Genomic DNA, 21,319 nt, shown 5'->3' on the forward strand with positions numbered 1-21,319 from the left:
GGATGAGTGGATGCCAAGTAGGCAAACATGAGGGGTGAAGGTCTCATGCCTAAGCTCTGTCTGGAAACTGGAGATGAAACCCAGGGCAGCCCAGTCAAGGCCAGTCTGAGATAGACGTTTCCTGGGTGGGTACCACGTGCCCACCAATCTCTCCTTCTAGACCCTCAGTGAGAACCAGAGCCAGCATCTAACGGTGGGCGCATGAGCCAGGGTGGGGGGCAGAAGGGGCTGAACAACTGCAGGGGTGAAAGTGAAAGTCTCCCAGTCGTGTCCGACTCTTTGAGACCCCATGGACACACAGTCCATGGAATTCTCCAGGCCAGAATACTGGAATGGGTAGATTTTACCTTCTCCAGGGGATCTTCCCAACTCAGGGATCAAACCCAGGTCTCCTGCATTGCAAGTGGATTCTTCACCAGCTGAGCTACAAGGGAAGCCCAAGAATACCGCAGTGGGTAGAAAGAATATTCAAAACAATGCCACCTCTCCTCTGAGTGTGTCTTATGTCTTCCAGCCATACTGTTTCCTGACTTCTTTACTCCATAAGCATAATCTTTGCCCATTCATACATCATATTTAAAATTGTTGAGGGTTTGGGGAGAATCTATCAGGGGAGACATACTGTCTGTTTTTCTGACCCTGATCCTGGCAAGGCACCTGCCTGCAGTCCTGCATGAGAAATCTTTCTCCTGCCCATGACTCTGCTCTGATTTCCAAGCAAATGCATATCACAGACTGCCCTGCCTTGAGGGAACTTGCTGGGAGGATGGAGTGTTCCCAGTTCCTCCTCCTGGAGAGACGTCTGCAAGGACTGAGGTCTCTGAGTCCTTGGCAGGAAGGTGAAAGCGGCCTTCCCCTTCTGTTTGCTGTCATCACTCGGTCAGGTTTTCCCTTCATGGGCAGCTTCAGCCACTGCTGACAAAACATCCAGGCCCCCCAGTCCCCTGCCAACCACCCCTGCCCCTAAATAAACACCAGCTCATTTGTAAGAGGTCTTTAATTCGATCTTGGTATGCCATTAAGGAGTGGAATAAGGATCTCTATTCATCTTCACTCACACAGTATCCACTACTTTTCTCTAACTGATCTTCACCATAGTCGCCTGTGTAGTCATAGCGTGTCTGCATGATTTTCACTCAGCAGACTGGTTTAGGTTTCTCGGTGGTTTGCATAAATTATAAAAAAAGAGCACAAAAATCATACAACAGTGACTCTATCATAGGGAGCTGTGTTCCCTCTGGCCTTGCAGACAGTGATGGGGACAAGCAGCGGTGACCAAAGCTCTGATGACGGGTGACATCCCTAGGAGTGAGGCCAAGCCTGTCCCGGCCCCTCTCGGAGGAGTCCTCCGTCTTCCCCATCAACTTGTTCTGGTTTCTCAGGAGGCCTCCTAACACAGAAGGATCCCATCTTAGCACCACAGTGATGGACAGGGTGTGGAACTGTCCCTGTGTACAATGGCAGCTGGGTCCTCCGTGCTCAGCAACAGGAAAGAGAGCCAGGAGGAGGAGCCCTGGGTTTCCATCAGGACCTCCTTTGCCTCTATGAGCTCCAAGAGGCTGTGAGCTATGAGCTCCAAGAGCATCTGGACCACGGGTCAGCCAACTTTTCATGAAAAGAGCCAGATATTACAGATAGTAACTATTTCAGGCTTTCCAGCTCACATATATTCTGTTGCATATTCCCCCCCTCCCCTTTTTTACAACCCTTTAAAAATATAAAAACTCTTCTTAGGAGGCAGGCCATAAAATACAGGCCTATAGGCTGCAACCTCTGGTCTAAAACATGATAATAACCTGTCCAACCCGTTCGTTACAGCTTCCTCCCTATCGAAAGCCTCTAGTCCCTGGGCTGCCCTGATGTAGTATGTGCAGCCCAGGCTTGCAGGGGGTACTATGGCAGGCAGGGTTGCCCTCAGGCTCCTGCCATATAGGCCCAGGTACCCTCCTTTGCCAAGTGGCTGGTTGGTTGGATTTTAAGCAAGTATAGATATTAGTCTCAGCCCTGCTCATGTGTCCTGGGGTTGAATTAAGCCTCAGTGTCCCCAGTGAGGTAGGTAAATACTATCAGCCTCATCCCACACTTGCAGATGGTGAAGTTCAAGAGCAGAATTGACTTTCCTAGTCAACTTCCTAGTCGTGTGACTTCCCAACAGTCACATGTCTGAATTTCAAAGAAAGCCAAAGAGTCTAGGCTTTAAATTTCGTACGAGTCTAGGCTTTAAATTTCCTAATGATCAGGAATTGTTCTGCCCATCCCCCCCCCCCCCCACAAGCCCAGTGATTGATTCCACCTCAAACAGAGCAAGAATCCACCAGTAAATACTGTCAGCCACACAGGGTAATTGCTTTCCAGACCTCAACAACACTCTCTGAAAACAGAATTAACTCAAGCACTCAAAGCTACAGGCCTCAGTGGAGCGGCGCTCTCTGCCCTGCCCACAAGTCTCTTCAAACTCAAAATAAAGTTTATAAAAGTAAATTATCTCATTTTATAACTTAAGTGCATCAAGCATTTCCTTAAATATAGTTCACACTGAAAATAAAGTTACTTTTTGCTGTACAGTTGGTGTCTGTCATAATTAGGAATAAACTTTGATGATAAAGTATGAAAGGTTACACACTCACGCACACATCTATCTATCCGTCTGTCTGTCTATGGGTGTGTGGATGGGTAGACATATGCACCTCTTGACAAGAGATTCCCCCCAAAATGGTGGGAAGTTGCTAGGGGTCTCTAGTATCTAGTTTGCATGAAAATGCCTATATTAAAAGTCCCTGTCCTTAATGATAAACACATTTTCGTACCTAACACTAAGACTCTTATTAGAAACATTAAACTATGCAATCCGTAATGTATTCAGTCTTTGGAAATGCCAAGCTACACCATATCATTATACAACAGCATCCCCAACAGAACTCCCACCCACCCCACCTCTTCCCTGCCTCCCCATACTAAAGCCAGTCGACCCCTCACGTAATACAGTTGTTCCAGAATGGGAGCTGAGCCACAGAATTCAAGGGGAGGACTCAAGAGGTGAAGTAAGAATTCTGCATGGAGTACAGATGATCAATGGGGTTTCCCACTCTGGACTGCAGGGGCCCGGCTTCTGAGGTTGCTAGGAAACAGTCACCCAGGTTACTGAGGGAGGTGTCCTCACTATCCAGCTCGTGGAAGAGGGGCTCAGCACCTGAAACGGAGACGAAACACTCCATGAAGGTCCAGAAGGAGGGACTCATTCGAAGCTGGGGCATTCAGCTGAGTTCGGCCTGCGCGGTCTAGGCACACCACCCCGTCCCCACTTCTACTGGGCGCCGGGAAGGGGGAGCGCTGGGGGTGACAGGAGGGCTACATAGAAGAGCAGGACGGGGCATAACCCCTGCCCACCAAAGACCTCCTCAGAGGGTTATGTCTAACGTGTAACAACTGAAACTAAGGTAAACTAGGATCTGACAAAGGAGGGCTAACGGAGCGCAGCAAAGGCAAACGTCAGAGTGTTCAGACACTGGCGGTGCGGAGTGGGCGGGACCCAGCGCCGCAGGCTGCAGACACAGGCGCAGGGCTTCTAGAAGACTCCGGCCACAGAAAAGGTTCTTGCAGGAGGGAGGGTAAGAAAACGAACAGTGACTCTGCGAAGGATGCTCACGAAACCACTGGCGATAACACTTGTCCTTTCAAACAGCACAAGCATACTGAATGCCAGCTCTTTCCCCAGATTTGTGCTGCAAGGGAGAGGAAGGTTAGGTGTCCACACTCAGCTAGTGAAACCTCTGACAATGAAACTGGGAGGGCAAAATGAGGAAGAGCTGGGGGACCGCTGTGACCAGACGCTTGAGGCGTGGACATTCCACCTCCGCTTCAAGTAAGTGGGAGAGAGAAAACTGCTGTTTATAAAACTCGTCATGGGGCTTTAATTATTCATTTTACTAAAGGATTCATCACAGGAGCAATTTATGTAACAAGACCCCTAGGACTCTGAAAATGTATGAATTGGCAAAAAAAAAAAAAAAAAAAACAGAGCTATTTGTCCTGTTTTTGCATAGCAGTGAAGACAGGCATAGATGTGTCTTCTCAGGAAACAAAGGGGATGGCTGTCACTGAGCACATGCATATATATCTACGTGTGTATGAATGAATGAGGTTAGTCAATGGTGGCCCTGCAAGTGACTGGATCTTAATAAATATTTGCTGAACGCATCACAGGGAAAGATAGGGCTGATGTCAACAGTATAGCTAATTTTATAATGAAGGCAAAAAAGAAGTTGACAAAATCTGTGCACTGAGGCATGTATCTCTGATACTAACATTTTGAAGGCTTACTGTATAAAACTTTATTTTTAGCTATCAGGGTTACTGGACTGCAGATTTCACAGTACAGGCAAATGCATTACATAGGCCATATACCTTCTCTGTATAAAAACCCAGTGGCCTAAATTTGACTCTAAGATTGAACTTCAGCCTTCAACTCTAAAGCCTGCCCACTCCATCAGGGCATCCAGGCCCCAGCTGCTGTCCACTGGCTTCAGAAGCAAGCCAGGAAAGTGGGGGAATCTCAGCTGCCCCCACACCCTGCCTTTAAAGCAACCCAATTTTGGCTGCAGTGGGACTGGGACTTTACTTCACAAGTCAGCTTATGTTCTAGGAATTACATGAGAATACCTACTAGTATCCATAATAGGAGAATACAATTAGAACCTTTTTTTTTCTGTGCTTTTCTATGTATTCTTTCCTATGTAAGAGTTTGCATAATTAAGGCCCCTGACTGTATCACTGCTGATAATGCTTATGAACTTGTAAGTGTGGTGAAAGTGATAGTGTTAGTCGCTCAGTCGTGTCCAACTCTTTGCGACGCCCGGGACTGAAGCTCACCAGGCTCCTCTGTTCATGAAATACTCCAGGCAAGAACACTGGAGTGGGTAGCCATTCCCTTCTCCGGGGCTCTCCTTGACCCAGGGATCACACGTGGGTCCCATGCACTGCACGAGTGTGGTACCTGGCGTGAAAATATGCCACAGGAAGGGAAGTGTGTATGTATGTGCTTAACTGATCAGCCATGACTGACTCTGCGACCTCAGAGACTGTCACCTGCCAGGCTCCTCTGTTCAAGGAATTCTCCAGACAAGAATACTGGAGTAGGTTGCCATTTCCTGCTCCCGGAAGTGTGGTATCTGGCATGAAATGAAGACTTGGGAAGTTAAATCCCAACAAAAATGTCTACACAAAAAAGGAAAACACAACCTCCTTTTCAAACAAATAAAAAGCTTTGAAAAAGGAGAATAAATGGAAACACGACTCATGGACATGCATACTGGTCTTACTTCTGGAGCCATAGGCTATGTGATTGTAGCAGTATTTTGTGGGACACTTATTCTGCTTTGAAACTTTAATGAGCAACTAGGAACTACATAGAGAGGGGGAGTGGGAGGGGGTGAAAAACTCACGCAAGCAAGCTGTGCGAGGTCCCTGCGGGGCTTGAGTCCCTCTTACCATAGGGGTGCATGTGGTCTCCAGGCATCTGGGGTGGGGTGAGCCCCTGTCGGAAGGGATCTGAGCTGTAGACACTCTGCTCGATGGCCAGGAGCTGCTGTGGGGTGGGCAGAGCCGTGTAGGGGTTCATGATCCCTTCCATGCCAGCATTCCCACCACTATTTGTCTGAGCTGTGGGACAAAGAAGAAGATAAATAGTTCTCCACGTGCAGCCCAGTATCTCATGCTGAAGGTGGGGCAGGGCCTCTGAACAAGCTCTGAACTTCACGTGCCCCACTGGCTGGGGACCACACACGTTGTGTGGACATGGCGACATTATTTTACTTTCGTCATTTACAGAAGGGAAGGGATGAGGTGACATCAGTGGTTCCTAGCTTGTGCCCTACCATGGGCCACCAATGATTATGCCAAAGGATAGAGCTGCAGGATGAGTGTTGTACTTGGAGAGCTTCCTTGAACCATATCAGTAAGACAAAGACATTTGATGCTACACACAGGCTTGGCAGCCAATGGGGTAGACACGTCTAAGGATGCTTGCAGTGTCACCACACTAGGATCCTATCAGTCAAGTATGGATCCAGGGGACCTTGTGGAGCTGATGTGAAGGCTCCATGAGACGGTGGGTATGAGCTTTGGGTCTGCACCTTGCTCTGCTGTGTACACAGTTTTATCAGAAAAGGAGGGCTCAGTTCCTCCTTCCACTTCCTGCTGTGGTTCTCTGAACGTGGTTGCATTAACTCTCAGGGACTCTAGTTCCACCTTCTTAAGTCTACCCTAGGAACTGCCCATAGAATTCTTCAAAGTCCCGGCACTAGGAGTCTGTGTTCTCATCACGCCATGATGCCTCCTCCTCCCTTTGAGCGCTGGCCTGTATGACTCAGCTTGCGCGGCTCCTCCTGAGGCCCTGTCTGGTCTGTGACCCTCTCTGAGGCCCACAGGGCTGTGTGACTGGACTATCAGACAGCACTAGCCTACCCCAGGGACGCAAGCCCGAGGTGCAAAGAGACGGAACGGCAGGTGTCAGATCTCCAAACAGCACTGCACGTAGACCCGGGGCAAATTCAGGTCTCCTGACCAGCTTGGCTCCACCCTGCCCAAGCTGCCCATGTTCTTGCTTGATTTTTCTACCAGAGCATCTCTCTTGTCATTAAGATATAATTTGGCTTCAAAGGTATAGAAAGAACTCTTAACTGGGAAAATCAAATTCTTGATGGAGCCTAGCCCTGGCATCAAGCATAAGGCAAGGTCCATGAAGGTAAGGAGCTCTGTTTAGGGGCCAGACAACCAATGTCACTTTCCACAGCCTTCCAAGTGTGGCCCACAGGCTGGCACGAATGAGCATTTATTACAAGTGCAGACTCTTCAGGCCCACCATAGTCTCAAGAATCAGAATCTATACCAAACACCAAGTGGTTTCGGTACATCAGAATCCCTGCTCCAGGGCACAAACAGACCACTCAGGAAATTCTGCTGGACAGCTGAGGCTGGGGGCATATCCTGTTAAGAATTATATTGTTTTAACATAGTCATTCTTGCTTTTTCTCTCTTAACTTCCTTAAAGGGTCCCACAGCTTGTCCTGTTTCACACGCTCCCCAATCCTCACATTGCCCCTATTAAAAACCAACAAATGAAGGTACATGGAGGTAAGGGCGAGTTAAGGCAGCGTGACCAAGTGGGCCTTAGAGAGACTGGTTCCAGCCCAACTCCATCCTTCACTGATCGAGGATTGTGGTCCATCTTGCAGAGCCTCTGCTCATCTGTAAGATGGAAACATTAATAACTCCTCTGCTCACCGTGGGGGTTGGCGGCTGTGAGTCAGGTCAGCATGAGAGCAACAGTGCTCAACCTGGGAGTGTTCTTTTTCCCCACTATCATTATTTTTACTCTTTCATAGTATTTTGGAAAGGATTGCACGTCACTGTGGTGTCTTCTATGAAACTGATTTGCCGAGAAGCAGGGCCCGGCTGGATGAGAAGCTGGGCGTGCCCTTGACTCTGCAGGTAGGCCCCGACACAGGCCCGGGTACCACAGCAGGATCTGCCAAGCGGGCTTTGGACTCGGTTAGTGCCACCTCTGAGCCACAGCTCTGGGCCTTCAGCCGGCGCCCTCTGAACTCACAGTTCCCATGGTTTGGTCCTCCCTGGAAGGCCCCTTCTCCCAAGTGAGTGTGGGCTGGGCTTCAGGGAGCCCAGAGATGCCATCCAAGGGCAGGGCGGTTGGCAGCCCCGGGCAGGAGAGGCCGGGCCAGGAGGAGGTGCCAGCTTACCGGAACTCAGCCTCTGGGTGTTCTGCTGATCTTGCTGCTGCTGCTGCTGCCGCCGGGCCAGCTTCTTCATCTGGGGAGGAGAGAACTCAGGATTAGAAGTCAGGGGGCCTGCAGCAGGTTCTCACAGCTAGGCCAGGGGGAGTTGGCTCAGGGGGGAAGCAGAGGGACCCCTTCCCTAGCTTTTACTCAGGAGAGAATCCACGTTTCAGGAACGGCCCCTTGAGCCTGATGCATGCCGGCTGAGGGATTTCTACACTGTGGAAAGACAGCTGGCTAGGAAGCCACAGGGCAGCTGCTCTCAGCAGGAACAGGGATGCCCTCTCAGCACATAAAACCTGCTGCTGATGGCGTCACAGTTTGCTGTGAGGTATAAGACAGGCACGCGCAGCCTGCAGCCCAGCGTAGCTGTGCAGTGAGGGCCTGCTGACAGCTGTGATCTGGCATGAGCCAAGAGGCCGCCCCACCCCCTGGCCCCTGGGGCAGAGACTCCGACCAGCAGATGCATGCCTTTAGGTAAGGAGCTTGTCTCCCAGAGCACCCTGTTAGCACACTAACTTCCCAGAAGGAACACATCAACTCAGTCTTTCTCAAAGTGTCTTCTGTGGAACATTAGGGTACCATGAGATCCTTGGTGTGTGTGTGTGTGTGTGTGTGTGTGTGTGTAGGGAGCATTAGGTAAACCTTCATTCCCCAGGTAAATGAAGAGAAGAATAAGCATACATTTAGGTATGTATTTCAAGAAGTGTTCCTGGGTTTCTCATCCTCGGGAAATTGGGCCTTCAGGAGGTTGAGTGTGTGTGTGTGTGTGTGTGTGTAGGGAACATTGGATTTTTTAAAAACTTCTTTACTGCAAGATTTCTCAGAACTTTGAATATGTTCCCTGCTTATGAATACATAGGCTATAGGTTCTCTCAAACCTATTGAACTATGAAATTCTTTCATAGAAAAGACCATGGACTACACACCAGAAGCCCAGTCTGAGGAATTCAGTTAGGGAAATGGTATCTTAACCAATCACGATCAGCTAATGAGATACGAATCCATCACCCACTAAAGATTAGAGGTCTAGAGAAATGGGCCACTAACACGTGTGTGTGTGTGTGTGTGTGTGTGTGTGTGTGTGTGCGCTCAGTCATATCCAACCCTTGCAACACCTTGGGCGATAGCCCACCAGGCTCCTCTGACCATGGGGTTTTCCAGGCAAGAATACTGGAGTGGGTCACCATTTCTTCCTTCAGGGAATCTTCCCAATCCAGGGATCAAATCCACATCTCCTGCGTCTCCTACATTGGCAGGCAGATTCTTTACCACTGAGCCCCTGGGAAGCCCAACACATGCACGTGTACAGGTAGGAAGATAAGCAGGTAAAGGTCTAAGGTCAGCGAGAGACCACGGCAGGGGCATGCACACTTTGGTAGGATGCGTTAGACAATATGACTATATAACAGGGACAGGTGGGGCCCTAGGAAAGGTGAGTTAGGCCATCCATTCCATGCGCCATGATGTTGTCTTAGACCAATCATATGGGTGCTATGTTGGCTTCCCTCTGAAATCTCAAAGGTACTCTGGCATCTGGGTTAAATGAATAGGAATCAAAGAACCTGCTTTTACCAAAAGACACAGAAAGGTATTTCTTCACGAAAATGACTGACAATCACAATCACGAGGAAAATAACAGCATCCCACTAGAACAAGTGCCCTTCTGCAAGTATGCTGTGGCTGAAATGACTGCTCATCATAGACTTTCTGAATTGAGAGAACTAGTCTATCCAATGAATTGAAGTTGGAAAATTTGTGTGCAAGGACAACATTCTACTATTATTTCAGGAAACCGGCCACACAGAGACAGAAGTAAGAGGCAGATTACCTTAGCTCTCTGGTTCTGGAACCACACCTGAACCACACGGACGCTCAGCCCTGTCTCTGCAGCCAGGGTCTCCCTCACCTTAAAAATACGTAACATTAGAAATACAGAAATAGTGGCATGTCAGAGTAGAAGGCAGAACATTCGCTGTGCACTGCACAGCGAGCCCAGCAGGCCACACCTTCCAGGAGCTGGTGCATATTCAACGTTCAGCAAAACCCCAAACAGAGCATTGCTTCCCTTCAGCTGGAGAGACAGTGCTTCCCCAGGGAAGTGAGGAGAAGCAGCAGCATTCATCTAGGCTTGTATTTTAAGAAGTGTTCCTGGGTTTCTCATCCTCTGGAACCTGGGCCTTCAAGCGGTTCTTAGATACTAGCAAAATCTATTTTTGTGCTTTAGCTGTATGCCAGGTATACGCCATAATCTACTTAAGGAGAACTGAGGGTGAAAAATCACTTTGCAAAAACAAATGGTTCTGTCTTGCTCTCGTCTCCTACCTTAATTCACTGACTTAAATGTTTGGTTTTGTCCCTTATAGCTCTAGATCACTTTGGGTGTCTCAGGAATATTCATATTTACAGCGAGCCCTCAGAAAAGATAAGACAAGAGCCATCTTGGATCTGACAGAGCATGGCAGACCACGCTAAGGTGGGTATGTGGCCTGGGGCTATGAAGAGACAGGACAATCGAGGTCCCTCCCGTGAAGAGAGGGGTCTAAACGTCTGCCCTCCGCACAGGCACGTGGCGAGGGACGGGCCAGAGGGGACGGGGGAAGAGGCACATATCTCCCAAGAGTTGCCCTGAGACACACTGGCTCCTCATGGTTAGATTCTGAGGAGGTCAGACTTAGGAGCGCCTTCAGTAAACGTATAAACAGGGCAAGCTGGAAGTGCTGGGAGGTCTTGGGAAGCATCTACCTTTGTCACGCCACTCAGACTCAAGCTTAGGAGAAATGGGATGATTAGAGCAGGTTTTTAAAGCACATCGTTCTATTAAGCCAACTTAAACACCAGTGTACCCAGGGGCCCACAGCCACCTGCAGAAACCCTATCCATCCTTCAGAGGCCCGGCTCAGAGGCCACCTGCTCCACAAAGCCTCGCCTGATTTCCCAGACACGAGTGACCTGTCCCTTCTCTTGGCTCCAGGCTGCCCTTCTGTCTCGGCCCTCAGAGATTCCTCCCCAGTGCCCCAGGGCACATCTCCTCCCTGCTGGTGGCCCAGGGACAGGCAGTGGGCACAGGCCACACAGAGGCCGGGGGTCTAGTACATGCAGAACAAGTAAACTGCTGAGAGAAGTGGGAATTGGCCCCTGTGCAAGCCTACTTTGGGGCTCACTTTCTACCAGCTCTTTCTGCTGGAACTTATGGGGCAGTGAGGTCAGGGAAGGAAAGCATTCTGCAGTTGAAACTTCAAAAGTCAGAAGTGGTGGGAGGATGTATTATGGTTCAGCAAATAACCATCCTCCCCATTCCTGGATGGGTATGCACTTCCCCTGCACTCAGAGTGGGCTTACCCACGTGACTTGCTGTGGCCCCTGGACTGTTAGATGTGAAGCGAGTGATCTCCACGGAGATCCACTGGGCATGCCCAGTGGAACTCAGACTCTTGCCTTCTGCCATCGTCAGGAGACCCATGTGCCCTAGGTGGCTGCTGCTCCTTTGGCCTGGACCCTTTAATGACAGACATGTGGGGCAGAGACCTGAACCTGAACCCAGCTGGGCCCCAGCCAACCCACAGCCTAGCAGGAGGAAATAAATGTTTGTTGGAGCTGCTAAGATTTTATTTGTTACCGCAGCAAAAACTGATTCCTACACAGAGGGAGAGAGGAAAAACAATGCTAAAAATTTTTAAATGTCTTTATTCTACGAATTTCAATTCAATTTCAAGAACCCTTGTTTTCTTATTTTTGTTGCATAAAAGACAGTACCTAGTATGGCAGAGTCAATAAATGGTGGGTACTTAACAAGTAAATGCAGCTACTTGTGACAGAGACTACTAATTGTCTCCAAAATGAATTCTCTCTTTCTTCCTCTTAGCAACTGAATTCCTAAATTTTAGGAATTTATATGGATACCCAGATGGACTCAGTTCCCAGGTCCCTTTGTAATCACAGGATTAAATTCTAGCCAACACGTGAGAGTGATGCAAAAAATCCTAGGGTGTGTATGCCCTGTAAAAAGCAACTGCTTGCCCCCACCCTCCGCCCTACTCCCTCTTTTTCCACCATGGTAGCTGCAAAAAATGGTGACATCTGGAGCAGTCCCTTAGACCCATGTGATGAGACGGAGTTTCTCGGCCAGTCTTGTGTTGCTCACCTCTGGACTAGGATGTGAGAGCAACATGAACTCTTGTCTCATTAAGTCACTGTATTTTTTTACATATCTGTTCCCAGCAGCCTTATCTGTAACAGCCCCAAACTGGAAACAATCCACATGCCCATCAGCAGATAAGTGGACAAGCAACCCATGGTATACCCACGGAATACCATGCAACAACAAAAATGGGTGAACTGCAACATGGATGAATGCCAAAATCACCACCTGAAGCAGAACGAACTGGGCCAAAAAAAAGAACATGTGCTACAACCCACTGTATTTTTCCTCTCTTGTAACATTTTGACCTATACCCCAACTGGAACCCCTTGTTACTCTCCTCATTGCTCTCCATGAAATGAAAGGTAAGAGGAAGCAGCCAGTTGGAATGGTGCCTGCAAAAAGCAAAAGGAGCTGCTACCACTGCCCCAGCCACAGCCACAGTGATCCCTGGAGCCTCCAACGGGGTCAGGGCCACCCGCCCAGACTGTCTGAACAGCACTGTCCACCCTGGTGCCCATCGACACCCCGAAGGAGTCCAGGGCACACGCGGAGAAGAGGGGACTTATCCCCCTTCTTCCCTTCTTCCCCTCTGTACCTTCCTGCACGGCTTGGAGGATACTTCAAACGAGGCCTTGAATGCTCTCCTCTGTTGGGTTGTCAGGATGGTTCTGGGACGTTTGGGGCGCTTATGGTCCTTGCTGTCCTCAGAGGCTCCTTTCCCTGCCCCGTGGGCTGACTTGCAAAGACTTTCCTCATCATCACTTTTCCCTGAAAGAAGCAGAAGTAATGTGTTGAGTCCCTCGAGGCTGCGATCTGGAGTTGTATGTTATTCCATAATAAGACACTCAGGTCCACGTTCTGAGGATGACTTAAAATATGAATGCAACAACCTGTGTGGTATTGATCCCAAAGCCCCCAGGAAGGGGCTAAGGAAAAACTTCTGAAACTTGGAGACAGGAACCAGGAAGTCCACCATCACAGCTCAGGACTTCCTCCTGGGATATTCTTCGAGCTCCACATTTACCAGCTGTGTGGCCTTGAGCAAGTGACTTAACTCTCTGTGGATCAATTTCCTTCTCTGTAAAATCGGGATAGAGGAGAACACTTCACTGAGGTTATTTGAGGATTCAATGAGGTTACCAAGAAGGCATTCAGAAGGCTGATAAGCATATAATAAATGCCCAGTAAGCATTGGTTATTAGTATACTAATAGTTTGTGTAGTTTTCTTGACCTGGATAATTTATTATATAACTTCTAGATACTATGTCTGCAATACTAGCCACTGCCAGGAGGTAAAAAACAATACTGTTTAAAAGGCCGCAGAAGACCAACATAAAACTATGTACAGAGACAGATAATAGGCAATTAGTCAAAACTGCAGGTCTATAAAAGAAATAATTCTCTAGTAAAGTAACTATTTATGTGTTTATTTCAACTTTATCAGCAGTGATCAATACAAGGAGTAACTTGAAGGAAATAAAGCCTCTAGTACATATGACATTCATTCCCTTTTGCATCCCACAGATTTCACACTTCTGAGAAGATGCTTCTAGGATCTAGGAAATACCCCTGTGAGAGAGATTCCTTCCTACTTTTGGCATTAAAAGCCACAGGCAGTGTGTAGTCACATTACCCTAACAAGACCTTCATTTCTCTCTGGGTCCTTACACAGCTCAGCTGCCCTCTTTCATCCAGGAGAAACCTTTGTCCCCAGAGCTTCCTCGGCTCCAGTCCCCTCATTCTAGTCCCCTTCTGGCCCCTTCAAGAAATCCAGGATGAGGGGACCCACTGGGCGTAAGCTCTACATCCTAGTTCTTCATGCCAACCTCCTCTGGAAAGGTGCTTTTCTGCATACCATGTTCGAGTTTAGACTTAGTTTAATCCTACTTTTTGGCTCTGCTAGAGCCAAAAAACCTTATTTTCATCTGAAAGAGAATGGCTAAGATGCTTTCCTCTGTGAACTTTTAGACATACAGTCTGCATGTGAAGGAAGAGGAACCTCTGAGTTCTTTGATAGCATGACCTTTGCAATGTAACTGAACAGAGTCTGACATAGACAGACCTGGGTCTCCATCCAGCTCTGTCCTCTTGTTTTAAGTCCAACCCTATGTAAGGGATGCCCTACACTGAGCCTGCCCTGGAGACAAGAATACCCAAAGCAAGTAACACAGAGGCACAGAGGAGGCGTTTATTAGGTGTTATGGGAAGGACATCTTTTCCTCTCTGCCTCACTCCCTATGAGAGTACAAATGATAAAACCTAAAAGATGGATGAAGGTGAGATTAGAGAAGACTCCTCATGACAAGGATTGGCCACTCTGGCCTTTTCAACTCTTAGGCTTCTTTTCCCAGGGGAGAATTCAGTAAGCTGATCTAAGTCAGATGTAAGGGGTTTTAGGATCTTTCTAGAAGGGTGTTTTTTTTTTGTTTTTTTTTTTTCAAGAAAAAAACAAGCATGTAAGAACTAAAAGCCTTGGGGGAACTAAGATCCCACAAGGAGAGAAAAGGTAGAAAAAAGGAGGCCATTGATGGTGCAGATTCATCCTCGCTGGGCCCTACATCCTGCTGCTTGGAGACTCCCAAAACTCAGCCTTTTGTGAAGCCAGTAATTCTGAGTGGATTCTTTGGGATCCAATGATGCTCCTCTGATACTGCTGATGCTTTGGGTACTATTTCTGAGGCAACGTGGGTGACACCCCATGCCAAGCATTGTGCAGATCTCCTGCAAGGCAGATGACTACAAGGTTACTGAGTCTGGAACAAATGAGTGAGCAATCCAAAGCACAGAACTGATTTTAAAATGCAATTTTATCACCTTCAGAAACTACATGTCTTATACCTGTTTTGTCCATAAAATGGTATTTGCAAACGTCTTACAGAGTCAGTCTGGTTCTTTTATAGTCACATAACTTGATGCAGATGCATATTGATGACTAGGATGATGCAATTATTGAAAATGAAAAATCTAAAATAATGCTAGATTCCATGATAATGGCTCATACATGCTGACACCATTCAGAAAAACACAATGGCACGGTGCCCACAAGCATGGGCTCTGGAGCCATAGGAACTTGGGTTTCAATTCTGGCCTTGCCGGTGATGATGTGTGATTCTCGAGAAATTCCCAAGACTCAATTATCTTATTGGAGAAAGTGACACTGTTGTTGTTGGAATTATTATTATTATTATTTTTAGTTTCTTTTTTTTTCCATTTATTTTTATTAGTTGGAGGCTAATTACTTTACAACATTGCAGTGGTTTTTGTCATACATTGAAATGAATTAGCCATGGATTGCTGTTGGAATTAAATGAGATGATATATGTAAAGGGTTTAGCCCTGTCTAAGTATGATACGTATGTAGTAAATCATCATCATTTCAAAGGACGTGCTTTTAATCTGAGATCCATGTTTTCTCCTATTAACAGTTGCACATTGATGGGAGTCTGAGTTATGGTTCTAAGTGAGAGCATTCATTCCTCTCTCTTTGCAGACATGACCTTAGCTTGCACTGTGAGTTGGTTTTATAGAAAGTGAGTGTGCGAGTGTTTATAAGGAGGAAGACAGAGGGACAGGGGATCAGGGCTGGTTCCAGAAGGAAGATGTGATGGGTGAAGTTCGTTCAGAGCCCCAGGAGTGGTTGGCTGGGGCCCCTGACATCTGTGTACTCTGGACTCACCCCTGCTAAGGCACGTGCGCATTTCCCAAGATCCCATCATGGAACAGCCAGGGGCAGGGCAAAAAGAACCATCTCCTAGGGCAGCCTTTGGTGCCCATTTTTGGTGGATGTAAAGAGCATCACAAGGAGCTGCTCACTCATTTTCTCTACAGCCCTGAGAGGACAGATGAAAACATTTGTTTTCAGAAGAGGAGGAGAAGGAAGATGGGCAGACATGGGAGGAGAGGGAGGGTGAGATTAAGATCTGACCCTGGAGTGTTTCTATCATTTTTGTGTTGCATTTTCTCCCTTTGATTCCTCCTTATTGCTGTTCAGTCTTTCTCTTCTGTCTCCTAAGGGGCCCCATTTTGCCTTCCAAGAAACACTAGATGCTCTAGAGTAGGCATCTTCAAACTTCTTTTGTAAAAGGCCAGGGAGTAAAGTATTTTATTCTTTGCAGGTCGTATGGTCTCTATTGCAATCACTCAACTCTGCCATTGTAGCATGAATGCAGCAGAGACAGGATGAAGAGGCATGGCTGGGTTCCAATAAAACCATTTCCCAAACAGGCACCCGGCCAGACCTGGCCTGCATACCACAGTGTGCTGACCCCTGCTCTGGACCGCTCCTGACCTGTTCTCCGTCAAAACGTAGATATCCTGTGCTCCAGGCTTTCAGACTCTGCGTCTGGAGCAAGAAGCACTGTTCCACACTGAGGAGTTAGTGATTGCCATAGTCTGATGTGTGCTTTGGCACCATCAGCAGTGCACAGACATGGAACAGGAAAGGCCTCCAACCAAACACTCACCACTGTGAAATTTCAGGTGTCTCGGCAGATCTGAGCAAGAGAGTCTGAAGACGGAGGAACGGAGCGCCTCTGGGCATCTCCCAAAATGCAGACAGATGTCGCGACCCAGCTGCCAAGGGGAGTGCAGACCATCGCTGGCTTCAGCCTGCCAGGTGGTGAACATGAGCACAACAGTGCCCTCTGACTCTTTCGGGGAATTTCCAGGCCACTCCTGGGATGTTAACACAGGCTCCTGCCTCCTCCCTCAGCAGCAGAGGGCTGCCTGACTCTGACGCCAACTTCTCCATGCAAGTACGCAGTGCCTAAAGTATATACTTAGTGATTTGTCCAAGAGAAAGGAAAGTTCTAAACGAGCCAGGAGATTTCTTACTGGGCCAGCAGGAGTACCATAGAGCAGAAGATGAAGAGAAACCTTCTAACAGCAGAGACGTCGCGGGAGCAGAGGGAGGGCTGGCCCCTCTGCCTCGCCAGAGGCTCCCACACCCAGATGCAGGCCAGAGCGATCCCTCATAATTTAAGCTGACACCCCTCAGCGGAGATGAAAGGAACACCACTTGCTGTCTCCAACAACAAATGTCAGCATCCCTGGAGGCCATTTAGACACAAACGCAGCATAAATCTGACTCCTAGAGGGAAGGTCCAGAGATTAAGTCTCCATGCACAGCCTACCAGGCTGAAATGAATTTGCTTGGCACGAAGTTGGAGCATGTTTCTCAGGGCCTTTCTTCCCGCTTTCTTGTAAAAAAGAAAATCTGGAATGGCTCAGGGGCTATAGCTTCCCTTTGCCTGGTCCTCCCACTCATTCGTGACATAAGCAATGGCAGATGAAAGACCAGCCGTGGTTTATGGCTCCGAGACAAGCTGTTCTACCTGTGGGGCCTCCCAGATTCATTTCAGGTTGTTGGAAAAATCCCAACGGCCCATAAACTGGGCAAGAGATGTCAGAGCTTGGCCCAGGAGGCGAAGGTGAGGGAGGGGGACCAGAGACCCTCAAGTGAGGGAAGTGGGAGGCAGGAACAGGGCTCAGATGCTCCCCCCGTGATGGTCCTCATAAATGTTCTTCAGGCAGGGGAGAAGAGGAAGGCTCTGGGACTTGTGTGTGGAGGGGGAGGGAAAGAAGCAAGGGAGGAATTTATGAGGACAGAATATATAGGAAACTATTTCAGCCGCTGCTCTGTGCTAGAGGATCAGAACACTCCCTGAGCACAGATGCAAAGCAGCATTTCACATTCAAGAGGCAGGGGGTAAAGCTCTCTAGAATAATGACGGCCCTGCAGCTACAGTTTGAAACTGCCTTATACAGAGTCCTTCAAGGAGGTCTCAACTCAGACCCACATTAAGTTTCTCTAGATTTGCCTTGGACTTTGCATCAGCATCCACTCAACATTTATTGTGGGCTCCCATGTTGGGCACTGCAGAAGGACAATTCTGGGCTTCAGAGATGATGTAGATTTGGCCTCTGCTCTTATAGATCCCAGATTAACAGAGAACGATCAAGTGCCAAAATAATAACTCTGCTTACAGGAGCTGGAGGATGGGGCTGGGAAGGCGACAGAATGCAGGTGTCACTGGAGGTGCAAGTGAATGACAGGCAACGCACAGACGCTGCCAGGCAGGGAAGGGCAGAGGGGATGTCTTGTGTCAAGAGAGAACTTCAAATAGCAGGGGAGCAAGACCTGGACCTGGCAAGTGAGGCTCACTGAATATGCAGTCTACTTGCACATCACCAGACACTCAGCACGGGGGACGACAGAGATCGTGGCCCCTTGCTCTCAAGGAACAGAGAGCGAGCATGTGAGAGTTAGCATGTGTGAAACAATAAATATGACATAGCATTTGGTTATGAGTTTTAGGCATGGTAAAAAAGACTATCAATAAAAATGGAGGCATATAGAAGGGGAAAGAAGGAAGGGATAAATTAGGAGTTTGGGATTAGCAGATACACTATATACTGATAATACTATTATACATATAGTATTATATAGTATTATGTTTATACTATATAGCACTACACTTATACCATATATAAAATAAACAACAAGGTCCTACTATATTGCACGGGGAACTGAACTCAATATCTTGTAATAAACTATAACAGAAATGAACCTGAAAAAGAATATATATGTATGCATAGCTAAATCGCGTTACTGTACTCCCGAGACTGACACAATATTATAAACCAACTATACTTCAATTTTAAAAAATAAAGGCATTGAAGAAAGCAGGGTGTCAATGAGCCGGAGGAGCTAGAGAAGGCAGGGGCCTAAGTGCAAGGGAGGAAGGAGGAGTGGGTCCAGATAGGCCAAGGGGAGAAGGCAGGGGTGGGGAAAAGGGCTCAGCCTGAGACTGGAGAAGAGGGGAGAGAATGTGCATGCAGGCCAGTAGGGGGGTCTCAGGGCCTCAGAGGGTGTGCACGTCTGGGGAAGAGGAACAGCAGGGTGGAGAGGCCACGTGGAGCTTTCTCCAGGGGCCCAGACGTTCCTGAGCCAATGCCATTAGCAATGATGAGACGTGGGGGAGTCCTGTGGCTGGAGCTACACGGGAAAAGTGTGGACCCAGGGTACAGGGCCCCGTGGTCCAGGAAAGCAGACACCAGTGTCTACATGTGAGGACACCACCGGCCACCAGGCCCACCTTGCAGCCTGGGCTGAGGAAGTCTCAGGTCTCAGCACTAGACAAGGGACCCGAGAAAAGAAGAAAAGGCCCACATCCCAAGCACCAGTTAGCCGTCAGTCTCTGTGTCCAGGGTAAAAGTTCACCTCATCTCCATGGCAACACAGCATGGCAGGTCCTGGAGGAACTCCTCTCCTACCTAAGGAACAGTCACAGCCTCAGAAAGCTTCAGGAACCTCCCCCAACACTCAGGGTCCAGGTGGTGGGGCCAGGTTTCACGCCAAGCTTGTCTACTTCTAAGCCCAGGTCAGAAACACTCCTGCAGGGAGCAGAGATTCAGACTTTTTAACCAGAAAATAAGGCATAAACAAATGAGAGTCATCCGTGTGTGCCCTGGCCCAAGGGTAGGGGCAGTTTAGGTGCTAGGTCTCCCGTAATCACTGAGAGACCACTCTTTATATCAAAAGAGCAGAAGGAATGGTGGAAGGTAACTCTGGCCATGAAACAGGAGACCTGGAATCTAGTTCTAATTTTGCTACTCAGCTGTGTATCCTTGGATAGATTCCTCACATTGCTGAGACTCAATTTCTTTATCTACAAGATGAAAAAACAGCCCTCTCCCTTAACTAATAGTTGACAGCTTCACTTTACAATTGCATTATTTCATTGTTTCTATTGGAACACTAGGAGGCAGAAATGGTGTTATTACCCGTCCCCCTTGTTTTTAAACTACACATGAGTAAACCAGGCCCCGGGGAGGTGAGTGATATTTTGCCAAAGGGCACACAGCTGGGATGCTCTGTCGTCCATTTTCCCTCTCCTGCCTACGCTGCCTCCCAGGGTTGTTGGGACGACCCAAGGATACCTGGGTCTTGCAGCTCCGGGTGAGGCAGCATCACTGTCATTAAAAAGTGAGGAAAGGGAAGGGTTTCTGGGGTGATGGATCTTCCACTCCGAGCTCCTGCTGGAAAAGCCATTCTTTTCAGTGCAAAAAGGACAGGCCTTATTTTAAATCCTGGTTCCCACCACTCCTCCTCACTCTCCCCAGACACACCCTGCAACTCCAACCCTCACTCTGGGGGGATCCTCAGTCACGGGGCACCTAGCATTTCAAGATCAGGGCAACCAGAAGCAGAGCTACACTCCTGAGCAGGCCACGGGTAAGGGGTCCCAAGAAGAACCCCTCTGTTCAGCGATGTCCACTGTGGATGGAGGCTCCCGTGCCAAGCAGAGGGAGAGGGGCGTCCAGCTCAGACGTCCAGGTAGTCCCCCAAGGGGAGCTCGGTCTCCTCTGGGAATGCGGGCGCCCCCAGCAGCCGAGCACCGTCTCCTGCTTTCCTTGGCTGGCTGGTGTTCCCGAAGTTCCCCTTGAGCCTAGGAGGTTTGTCGGGAGCAGAGACAGTACTGGTACTGACTGGTGGAATTTCTGTGGATCTGCATCAGTTTGGGGTCTTTTCACATTTCAGTAGGCTTTCTGCTGACATTTACCCTGCCTCACTCCCTCTCCCTTCTACACAGACACACACGCTCTGTATCTTTTCCTCTCTGAGTTTTCCCATCTCTTTGTCCTCCCCTTTTTAATGAAAAGATGGCCACATGCAACCCACACTGATAAGCAGAGGTAAATGTTCCATGGAACTATGCATAGCTTTGTCATTACTGGAAATCTTGATAATCAGGACATCAGAAAATACCTCTCTACCGCCATCACTATATTCCAATCAAGCATGGATACATAAACCATAACTTGTTCTTTTTGATTCAGCCGGCCTTAGAGAAGTTCAGGAAGCTCATAACAAGTCAAATCAGATGTTTGGGGTTCTGCTCTGTCTTAACTGCTGTTTAATCGCTAAGTCATGTCCAACTCTGTGACCCCACGGACTGTAGCCCCAGGCTCCTCTGTCCATGGAATTTCCCAGGCAAGAATACTGGAGTGGGTTGCCATTTTATTCTGCAGGGGATCTTCCTAAATCAGGGTTCAAACCCACATCTCCTGTTGGTAGGCAGATTCTTTACCTACCACTGAGACACCTGGGAAGCCTCTCAGTCTCAACAAAAGCTCATTAATCTGCTAGCCTGATGGCTCACTAGGCATGGGGTATGATATGCATGACACTGTATTTGGTTACATTATTAAGGTTTGAGTGTGTTTGCTCCAAACTTAGGAACTGACTTAAATGGATTGAACACCATATCTCTTTGGAATAGTCCAATTTTGCTGCATTAATCACCAGTCTTCAGGAAGATAAAATTATCTGGAATGGAAGACAAAGGGTTAATTGTCTAAGTTAAAAAGACCCAGATCAAC

The 21,319-nt window shown here is 48.2% G+C and overlaps 1 protein-coding gene across 1 annotated transcript in view; it reads right to left on the minus strand.

Moving 5' to 3' along the window:
* Positions 1-979: 979 nt before the first annotated feature.
* LMX1A (LIM homeobox transcription factor 1 alpha) overlaps positions 980-21,319 on the minus strand; it is a 167,634-nt gene continuing 147,294 nt past the window's right edge. The window contains exons 4-8 of the mRNA XM_020885237.2: positions 12,530-12,702; positions 9,622-9,699; positions 7,755-7,824; positions 5,488-5,658; positions 980-3,190 (exon numbers count right to left, since the gene is read on the minus strand). Coding sequence (XP_020740896.1) covers positions 3,030-3,190; positions 5,488-5,658; positions 7,755-7,824; positions 9,622-9,699; positions 12,530-12,702 — 653 coding nt within the window. The 3' untranslated portion in view covers positions 980-3,029. The remainder of the gene's footprint in view (positions 3,191-5,487; positions 5,659-7,754; positions 7,825-9,621; positions 9,700-12,529; positions 12,703-21,319) is intronic.

The sequence above is a fragment of the Odocoileus virginianus genome, chromosome 5 (assembly GCF_023699985.2).
Source record: "Odocoileus virginianus isolate 20LAN1187 ecotype Illinois chromosome 5, Ovbor_1.2, whole genome shotgun sequence".
Lineage (NCBI taxonomy): Eukaryota > Metazoa > Chordata > Mammalia > Artiodactyla > Cervidae > Odocoileus > Odocoileus virginianus.